This window comes from Quercus suber, unplaced genomic scaffold (genome assembly GCF_002906115.3).
Source record: "Quercus suber isolate HL8 unplaced genomic scaffold, Cork oak 2.0 scaffold_96, whole genome shotgun sequence".
Classification (NCBI taxonomy): domain Eukaryota; kingdom Viridiplantae; phylum Streptophyta; class Magnoliopsida; order Fagales; family Fagaceae; genus Quercus; species Quercus suber.
Window position 1 is genome coordinate 1,000,678 of NW_027069561.1, and position 10,852 is coordinate 1,011,529.

General features: G+C 37.0%; 1 protein-coding gene across 2 annotated transcripts; it reads left to right on the plus strand.

Moving 5' to 3' along the window:
• Positions 1 to 3,355: 3,355 nt before the first annotated feature.
• Positions 3,356 to 8,794, plus strand: LOC112023544 (pentatricopeptide repeat-containing protein At5g04780, mitochondrial). 2 transcript variants are annotated; one of them, XM_024056155.2, is made up of 5 exons: positions 3,356 to 6,477; positions 6,577 to 6,746; positions 6,844 to 6,941; positions 7,639 to 7,706; positions 7,802 to 8,794. In XM_024056155.2, the coding sequence occupies exon 1, from the start codon at positions 3,599 to 3,601 to the stop codon at positions 6,425 to 6,427; it is 2,829 nt and encodes a 942-aa protein (XP_023911923.1). In that variant the 5' UTR covers positions 3,356 to 3,598; the 3' UTR covers positions 6,428 to 6,477; positions 6,577 to 6,746; positions 6,844 to 6,941; positions 7,639 to 7,706; positions 7,802 to 8,794. The 2 variants fall into 2 exon arrangements, with proteins under 2 accessions (XP_023911923.1, XP_023911924.1); XM_024056156.2 differs by lacking the exon at positions 7,639 to 7,706 and having other exon boundaries at positions 8,265 to 8,794.
• The last annotated feature ends 2,058 nt before the right edge of the window (positions 8,795 to 10,852 follow it).

The following is a 10,852-nucleotide window of genomic DNA, read 5'->3' on the forward strand; positions in this document are numbered from 1 at the left end:
GACCATCGTTTATGTCAAAAGACAACTAAAAAAAAGAAAAAGAAAAAGGGAATTCAAAAAGCTATTGTTAATGCAATCAAGAGGATTCAACCCAAGTTCATTAGTCTAGTCAAGCCATTATCATTAGATACATCAAACCCTTTTGAATAGGAATGACAACGGATTGGATTTGAGGTGGGTTTATTTATTCCCGAACCTGCCCTGTTAACTGAATGAGTGTTTTTTTAACCCTCAAACTTGCCTTTATGGGCCCTTCGGGCTTCGCTCGGCCATGACATTTTAGGGCCCAATCTAAAGGCCCCTAAACCTTGGCCCAATCTAAAAAAAATCAATTTTATGTTAAACCAATTTCACACACCGTTGACCATTCATTGGTACACGACAAATACACACACGAAACTGGTATCATACCCATCATCAAGCAATTTTGGACAACTTATTTACAAATTCTAGCAGCATTAAAATGATAATCTATTAATTAGACAATCACAAATATCTAACAAAAATGTTTTTTTCCCAACAACAATATCAGAGTTAAACAAGGAAAGGTCTTAGATAAGAATATACATGTAGAGGTCTTAGGAAACCAAGTAACAAACCCAAAAAAAAAATGTGGAGAATGAGAAGCCAAGAATGATGAACCTGTAAGGATGTCGCTGCAGCTAACTAAGAGAGTGAGTGTAAGGGTGTAGCCCACGGCGAAGAAAGTGAGAGTGAGAGCTTGAGAGAGGGGCGGTTGAGATTGTTAGGTGGCTAGCTGCAAAGAGAGTGAGAGTGAAAGCTTGAGAGAGGTGGTTGAGATGAGAATGAGATTGATTAGGTTTAGGGTTTGGAAATAGTTAGGGTTATATATAGTTAGGGCATTTTAGTAATTTAACTATAAATATAATAGGTTCGGGTTTGGGGCGGGTATTACTAATACCCGCACTCACTTAGGGTTGGATTATAAAAATCCAAACCCGTCCCTAATATTACACGGGTCGGGTACCTGTGGGTAAGATTAATTTTGCCATCCCCACTTTTGAATTCATTTTCTTATTGGGATTATGCATACAACATACTATCATATAATTGTTATTTTTTTAATAATTTTTTTGAATAATTGTTAACTTTTTGGTCAATAATATGACCTGTTGATCCAATTTTGTAACTTAAATTGTTGGATTATCAACTCCTTCGTCCTTTTAAAATCTTTGTTGAAGAGGAAAAGATGGAAGAAGTCAAGGCCAAAGCGTGACTCAAATAAAATAATAAAAAAGTACAAGCATATCGCCAAGAGTACAAGTGGCCTCTTGAGCATCACGAATACAAGCTTAGTACTTGATCCTTGACTAGGGGAAAGAAAGTGTGCTAAATCTTGCATTGGGTTACCAACCCAAAGCGTTGAACATACAAAATTAAGACTATACATATCTAGGCAAAAATTAGACACTGTTGATCCAAGCTGGATAGGGTTTACAATACTGTTAAAATGAACGAGAGTTGTAGCAATGGAAATCTTGAATATTTTTGAGAATGAAATATCGCAGCGAGAGATGGTTCAAGTCCATCAAACCTTTATTTATCTACCTATATATATAAAAGGATCCATTGAATTATAATAAAAGGTCGGTGTAGGAAATCTTAAAGTAGGTCTTTATAAAGTGGAGTGGAGTGGAGTGGCAAAACAACAATAACAATAAATTAATTAAAACCAAAACATACTTAACAGTACGGGCCTTGGCTTCATGCCTTGTTCACAAAGTAGCCTAGATGAGTTGTTGTCTCAGTTAAGGGTGATGAGAACCAAGATCCCATGGATGGTGAGGATGGGACGGCGAATGAGGGTCAGCAAGCGACAGGGGAGGTGGTCGATGAAGGTGAGGTAGGGCAGCTAGCTATGGAGCCCTTTTTTTCTTTTTCTTTTTTATGAATAGAAAATTTTATTAGCACCAAACAGACAAACTACAAAGGATCAGAGTCCTTAACAAGAGCAATCTACAAACAGGGAGGACACCAACCAATACCAACCGACCCTACAAAATTACAATTCAAAGACCATTCTACAAAACAATGAGCTGCAGCATTTGCAACTCTGGAGACCCGACTAAAAGATAAATCTTGGAAACGAGAGACCTTACGAGAAATATCTTGAACAATAGTCTTGATTCTCCACGGTACACTAGAATCTGAGAAGTAAAGAGCCTGGTAGCAAATAAGTGAGTCTCCTTCCAAAAAAATCGAGCCAAAACCTTTATCAATTGACATGCAAATCACCCATCTCATCACTTCAACCTCTGCTTGATGAGGGAGGATGGTTTTCACTTTTGTAGAGCACACAAAAACCAGTTCCCCTCGCCAGTTTCTGGCCACAACAGCAGCAACCAAGTGATTAACTCCCACTGCAGCGTCGACATTAATCTTAATTACACCCCAGTTTGGTTTAACCCAAGTGGATTAAGAGGAGGAGCTTGGTTGGACAGAACTATGGAGCCTATCAAGGAAGTGGAGTCATTCATACTTCATAGAGGTGAATATCGTTATGCCAGTAAACCGAGATACACGGGTGTGAGTTTTTTCTTTTTCACTCTATATTTTACTAATAAAGGTTTGTCACATATTAACATAATTAATTAAATACTATTATTATTAACTTATTAATATTATTATTATTAATTAATAATAGTATTTAATTAATTAAGTAAATACGTAGTAAGATTTTATTAATAGAATATATAGTGGCACACAAAACCAAAAAAATGGAATACAAACGTCAAAAATAATAAAGCACAATTACAAATACAAAGCACAATGAAAAAACTAAGAAGACAAATGGGCATAAAAAGAAGAAATGAAGGAGTGCGAGAAGAAGCCGAGAAGGTGTGATGGGGTGGATGTGTTAACTGTTTAGGCTACAGCCAAGTAATGGTCACCTGCCAACGCCCAATGCCATGGCTGGGTTTAAATCTAATTTTAGGATAAATTGCAATTTACACTACTAAAATTTGAAAATATTTGAATTTTACATCTTGAAATTTTAAAATTTGAATTTTACCTCTTGAAATTTGGAGATGTTCAGATTTACACCATAACGTTTTAGAATTTAGATTTTAAACTCTAAATTTTAGAGGTGTTTGGATTTTACTCCCTAAAGTTAGTGGGTATTTAGATTTTACACCAAACACCTCCAAACTTTAGGGGTAATATCCAAATTCTGAAACGTCAAGATATAAAATTCAAACACTTCTAAACTTCAGAAGATAAATTTTAAATTCTAAAATTTTAGGGTATAAAATCTAAATACTTCCAAATTTTGGAGTATTACCCTTGATTTTATGCATTATACATAGGTCAAATTTCAATACCGGCTGAAATTCACTGGAATAGGCTATTTTTGATACCAAAAAAAAAAACTCTGCGCTCAACGTCTTCATTCTCTCCTGCACAAATGCCCTAGCCGTGTACTGTACATCCAGTTCCCAGAGTGAGTGTTCCTGTTCTACGCGATGCTCTCCAGCCCAAGATTATGTTGGGAGCAAATCAACAATGACTTGGGTTGGGAACTTAGTTAAATCATGAATTATATCACTATTCTCTTTATTTCTTGAAGCTGTACTCAATGATCAAATGGACCATGAAACTTTGGTGCCTCGTTTCCCTCCAAAAACCTCTTCTCCAACCACTTTACCTACCAACCCATTTTCTCTTTTCTGCTAAACTTATCCAAACCTACGCTAAATTTAGCGGAGACCCACAAGCCACAACAGCTATTTTGAGCTCTTTCCATGCAAAAATCTTCACACCCCCGACCTCTATATCTTACTCTAACCTCCTCTCACAATGCACTGCTTCCAAGTCTGTGACTTCAGGTATGGAAGTCCATGCTCACATGATCAGATTTGGATTATCTGAGGACCCCAGTTTTCGGAATCATTTGATTAGTCTGTACTCAAAGTGTCGGTGTTTCGGGTATGCACGGAAGCTGGTTGAGGAAAGTTCTGAACCGGATTTGGTTTCTTGGTCTGCTTTGATATCTGGGTATGCACAAAATGGGCTTGGTGAGGAAGCCCTTTTGGCCTTTCATGAGATGCATTTGTTGGGTGTTAAGTGCAATCAGTTTACGTTTCCTAGTGTTCTAAAGGCGTGCTCGATGACAAAGGATTTGGAGCTGGGGAAGCAGGTTCATGGCATTGCAGTTGTGACAGGGTTTGAGTCCGATGTGTTTGTTGCGAATACTTTGGTTGTTATGTATGCAAAATGTGGGGAGTTTGGGAGTTCGAGGAGACTGTTTGATACAATTCCTGAGCGGAATGTTGTTTCGTGGAATGCGTTGTTTTCTTGTTATGTGCAGGGTGGTTTCTGTGGAGAAGCAGTGGATTTGTTTAAGGAAATGATTTTGAATGGAATTAGACCTAATGAGTTTAGTTTGTCCAGTATACTGAATGCGTGCTCAGGTTTGGGGGATGATAGTCAAGGAAAGAAAACTCATGGGTATTTGATAAAGCTTGGTTATGATTCTGATCCATTCTCAGCAAATGCACTTGTTGATATGTATGCAAAAGTAGGAGATATTGAAGATGCAATTTCTGTTTTTGAGGAAATAGCAAGACCTGACATTGTTTCCTGGAATGCTGTTATTGCTGGCTGTGTTCTTCATGAGTACCATGGTTGGGCTTTAAACTTGTTTGCGCAAATGAAAAGGTCAGAAATATGTCCAAATATGTTTACCTTATCTAGTGCTCTTAAAGCTTGTGCTGGGTTGGGGCTCAAGTCATTGGGTAGACAGTTGCACTCTAGATTGATAACGATGGATATAGAATCAGATTCGTTTGTGGGTGTAGGACTGATAGATATGTACTCAAAGTGTGATATGATGGGTGAAGCGAGGATGGTTTTTTATTTGATGCCAAAAAAGGACTTGATTGCATGGAATGCTGTTATCTCTGGACATTCACACAATGGAGAAGACATGGAGGCTGTATCCCTTTTCACTGAGATGTTTAAGGAGGGAATTGGATTCAACCAGACTACGTTATCCACAGTCCTAAAATCTACAGCTAGTTTGCAGTATATCAATGTTTGTAAACAAGTTCATGCACTTTCTGTAAAATCAGGTTTTCATTCTGACAATTATGTTGTAAACAGCATTCTTGATACATACGGAAAATGTAGCCATGCTGAAAATGCTGCAAGAATTTTTGAAGAATGCCCAATTGGAGATCTGGTGGCTTTCACATCCATGATCACGGCTTATGCTCAATATGGTCAAGGAGAGGAAGCACTAAAGCTCTATTTGCAAATGCAAGATAGGGGAATCAAGCCGGATCCATTTGTTTGCAGTTCCCTTCTGAATGCCTGTGCAAATTTATCAGCATATGAACAAGGAAAACAGATACATGTCCATGTTCTGAAGTTCGGATTCATGTCTGATGTCTTTGCCGGGAATTCCCTAGTCAACATGTATGCAAAATGTGGAAGCATAGATGATGCAGACAGTGCTTTCTCTGAGATACCTGAGAGAGGAATAGTTTCTTGGTCTGCAATGATCGGGGGACTTGCACAACATGGGCATGGGAAACAGGCCCTCCAACTGTTTAATCAGATGCTTCATGATGGTGTCCCCCCCAATCACATAACTTTACTTAGTGTCCTTTGTGCATGCAATCATGTGGGTCTGGTAACTGAAGCCAGACAATATTTCAATTCAATGAAAGAGTTGTTTGGTGTTGAACCAATGCAAGAGCATTATGCTTGTATGATTGATCTCCTTGCCCGAGCTGGAAAATTAAATGAAGCAATGGAACTAATGAACACAATGCCATTTCAAGCTAATGGTTCAGTTTGGGGTGCACTTCTTGGAGCAGCAAGAATCCATAAAAATGTTCATCTTGGCCAACAGGCTGCTAAGATGCTCCTAACTCTTGAACCAGAGAAATCCGGTACCCATATTCTTCTTGCAAACATTTATGCATCAGCTGGCATGTGGGAAAATGTTGCAAAGGTAAGAAGGCTTATGAAAGATAGCAATGTGAAGAAGGAACCTGGAATGAGTTGGATTGAGGTCAAAGACAAGGTATACACCTTTATTGTGGGAGATAGAAGCCATTCTAGAAGCAAGGAAATATATGCCAAGCTTGATGAGCTGGCTGACCTTATGAATAAAGCTGGCTATGTTCCCATGGTAGAGATTGACCTCCATGATCTAGAACATAGTGAAAAGGAGCAGCTTTTATTCCACCATAGTGAAAGGCTTGCAGTGGCTTTTGGTTTGATTGCTACTCCACCAGGAACTCCAATTAGGGTGAAGAAGAATCTTCGAATCTGTGTGGATTGCCATGCTGCATTCAAGTTCATCTGTAAAATTGTCTCAAGGGAGATTATCGTGAGAGATGTCAATAGATTCCACCATTTTAAAGATGGTTTGTGTTCTTGTGGAGACTATTGGTGATTTCTGTGGGAGAAGTGTTACCTTTCTTTCCAACCAAGTATACCCCCTAGGTATACAATTTCCCATTCTTTATCTGACACAAGGGCATATTGGAGGCCTATTATGAACCTATGGCCTTTTCATACTGTGATTTGTGTTTTAATGTCTAGGTGACTCATCTTTTGGGGGCTCTAAAACAAATGCAATTGATGGCAATGAGCTCTAGCTCAAAATTCAAATGGTGCTTCCTACATAGGCTTTGTTTGGTTGGGAGATAGAAAACTGGAGGGATAGAAAATGGTGGGGGATGGAAAGTGGAAGGATAGAAGAGTTAAATAAGGTAACATTATATGTGTAATTGTTTTTTTGATTAATAGAAAGCATTACATACACCATTTGTTTATGTTATATTTTTTCTGTTAATATTTCTATGTCAGGACCCCAAGATTTTCCCTATGAATATTGCTTGTTCTGTGACTTTTGTTCCTCTTCGGTGGATATGCTATCAGTTCAAGAAATGGCATTACTATCTTTGGTAAGCTTTACAATATTGAGAATTTATTTATATTCCATAATTGCATGAGTTCATTTATTTCTTGATTTATAAAGCTTAATTGAGTTTTTAGGTAGTGGGGTATTGAATTCTGGTAGCGACTTTTTGTTTTTAGTTATGTTGTTACTAATCATAGGCCTTTGTGTCATTTCTGTTAGATATTTGTATGAATTTGGAGGGTTGGAACCAATTGGGGACTGGACTAGAATAAGTCACAGTGATGTCATATATTTGTGTGCAATCAACAGATTGCAGTGGTGAGGTGCTGAGGAAAGACTTCTTGGCAAAACGTTTGACAAAAACATGCACTGTTAAAACTTGTTTCTTTCTTTCGCCATTATTTGTGTTGTTTCTTAACTTCTAATAGAAGTGAAGAATGGTACTTTGTGAGGGCTGTGTGAATGAGATTTTGGTAAATTCTGTGTTAATGAGACTTTGGTATGTCAAAAATTTCCTATTTCTATTTTTATATATTTCGTTAATGCATCCCATTGAAATCTTAAGGGAGATTTACATTAGTTTTTCCACTTTAATTTTAACTTTGCCCCCATTGATCCAAAGTTTCTAGAGACCATGACATGTGATCATTTTACATTGTTATATGTATATATCATTGTTGGAGTAACCTAAGATAAAAATAAAAAAATGAGGAAGTGACATAATTGTTCTTGTGTCTCAGGATGTTTGCTACTATGCGTATATAATCTTCTTGGTCGAACCACTATGGTTTACTTCTCATTTTCTGAGGTGAGCAAGTACTCCTAGGGCACTCTGCAGCCTGCACCTCAATTGGGAAATTATTAACTTGTCCAATTTTTTGCCTCGTTTCTATGTTACTGCAGGGAACATTAGCATGGGCATTAATTGTACCAAATGCAGTATTTTTTCTTCGGGTAAAGTATCCAGCAACCATGGCTGCAGCCATGCACCTGGAAGGAACTTCTTGCAGAGTTTCTTGGCCATATGTGGAGGGCACAACTTACCTTTGAACATAGCTTTTTTTTGGTTCAATTAGTTGCTTAAACCCTATGGCTGGCTCTCCATTTTCTCATTGTCAATGTCCTGGGTCAACAAAGGCTGTTAAGAGATCCTGAAGTCATTTCTTACGGGTGTCTCACTGCACATTTACATCTGTTGTGTGATTATAACTGGCCATAAAATTAATTTGCTGTTATTTAATCTTTTTGGATAGAATTTTGCCTCCCAATTACAACCACACCCCCCCCCCCCCCCCACACACAAAAAAACTGTTTATTGTCCCACTCTCCTGTCTACTAACTTGGTGGCGCTTAATTGGTTTGCTAGGGGATCAAAATCGCTTATTCATGTACATTGTGTGCCAAGCCTTGTTTACTGTAGCAACCTGGCACTTACAGTCCCCATCCTGTCATATTAATTGCATGTGATTTTCCGAATACCAAGTGTTTCTGCATCTGTATGGAATGGTGGAAGCTTTCTGCTAGATGTAACGCCTAGGCTGGTAATTCTCAAGGAGAAGAAATCGGAAATGCAGCTGATACAAACTCAGCAAGATCAATCCTCAGGTGTGATGGAAGATACCATGATGATGAAACTCTACTGAGACAAACCAGTAGAACTTTTTTTAACAGTATACTTTGTAGAAGTAGTCATGACAAATTAGTTATACTTAGTAGAAATTTTTTAGTTGTATCAAGTGTTTCTTCAGCGGATCAATGTTAATGATTTGTTTGTTAAGTTGGATCTTGGGGCTTTGCAAATAATTCTCATATGATATATGCACATTTACAGATTGAAATTTTGTAGAATTCAGATTGGAATCTGATCATTCAGTGTTTCAACTTTCAAGACAACAATGTCCCGCTGTGTATTGTGATAAAGTGCACCCCTGTACTATTGTTTTTTTTTTTTTTTAGCTTGGTGAAGTTACTGCATTTTGAGCAGCAAGCTTTGTTGAACTATAAATTCTCATTTTGCAAGCTGAAGGTAATTTCATAATTTTTTTTCCCTGCTTGGCCACTCGAGTCTATTGGTTAAATATTGTGTAAATTCGAGTTTATTTGTGATATGTGTAATGAGAAGGGAGGTGAATTTTGGCAATGGTATTACCGAAATTGTGAGAAAAAGTAAGAGAGAGGAGAGAGAAATGATATGATAGAAGGAAAGAGAGAGAAAGTGATTTTGGCAATACTGAAATATTTGCCCAATTTTTGTGCTGTCCAACTGACTTGACTGAAATTGATCTTATTGAAATAAGGAGAAAGGGAAAAAAAAGTTGAATTATGGTAATGTCATTGCCAAAATATGAGAGAGGAGAGAGAAAAATAAAGTTGAATTGTGGCAATGTCATTGCTGTAATAGAGGAGATAGAGAAAAAAAAAAGTTTAATTATGGCAATCTCATTGCTGAGATAGAGGGGAGAGGGAGGAAAAAAAAAGTTGAATTGTGGCAATCTTATTGCTAAAATAGGAGAAAATAGGGAAAAAACAAAAGTTGAATTGTGACAACTAAATTGCTTGGAGAGATTTTTTTTTTTTTGGCCAAGATAGGAGGGGGAAAAAATATTATTGTCAATGGTTCTCTTTGACCGAAACAGTTTGGTGTGTGTGAAAAAAAATTTGTGCTAGATATGTCATTGTAATTTCATTTCATCACTGTAAAAGTAAAAATTATTCGTCCTTTCTATAATTCATTTCATTGCAGAAATCGTCTCATAACTTCATTTCATTGCAAAAACAAGTTAATGGTGCTCTCTACATTGTTACTTCATTCAAGCTATGGTCATTTTTTTGCTTTTTATTTCTCCTCACCATTATAAAAGTCTGCATCCATTTTTTCATCTCCTCAAGCTAATTTTTAACAATCATTCCTCAAATTATTTTACTCTCTTTTGCTTGTTCTTTGTTGCATCACTCTTCTTCTTTGCTCTATTCTGCACAACTTAGGATTGTAAGTTTTAGTTTAATATGAGTTTCTTCTTTGTTTTATTAACAGTTATAGAAACTAAAAATTTATCTAAATGTGAGTACTAAAAATAGGATAAAATTTAGTTACAAAATTGGTTTAGACTACAACCTTACTCAATATCTTTCTATTGTAGGTGAATTTTGACAATTCACAATTGGATTATATCTTCTTCTTATATCCTCTATGCTTGCAAAATTTCTAGAAAATTAAAGATCAGTAGCTATGTCATCAATAAATGGTTTAAATTGCAAGTTTTTGTAATTTAAAATTATACGTGAAATATAAGCTTATAAATCACATAGTAAATAATATCCGTTTAACACAAAATTTGACACTTGTATTAAGGACGTAAAGAATATACAATTCAACGATTAGATTTTCAAAATATGTAATAATATTTATTTTATTGAGTAAGGTTGTAGTCTTAGGCTACAACTAATTTTGTAGTTAAACTTTATCCTTAAAAATATCAATTGTTATAGTAACGATATTATATAATAAATAATAATACCTATATTATTATTATTATTATTGTGGGGCCCATGGGCCTGATAGCCTCGGCCCATCATGTAGCAGGCCCAAGGCCCAGGCCGAGGAGCACAGGCTATTCAGGGCCAAGGTGAGGGAAAGCCTTTCCTTCCCAATCCACACCGAGGACCACCTTATCCTCGGCCTGATGAAGGTAATTTTGGAGAGAGACTAACCCCAAAGTAAGCTGTCACTCTCACATTTAATGCATTCAACTAACCCCCCTGGCCGCATTAATGGGGAGGTAACCCCTTGGCAGGATAACGTTGATCAGAGTGAACCACTTGAGTACCGATAAGGCCTCTGATGGGACGGACAGCCAGGAAAAAAGGCAAATAGATGATCAACAGATGGAAGGAGGGGATAGGAAGATAAAAACTATAAAAGAAAAGCTAGTAAAGTAAAAGGGGAGGGGAAAA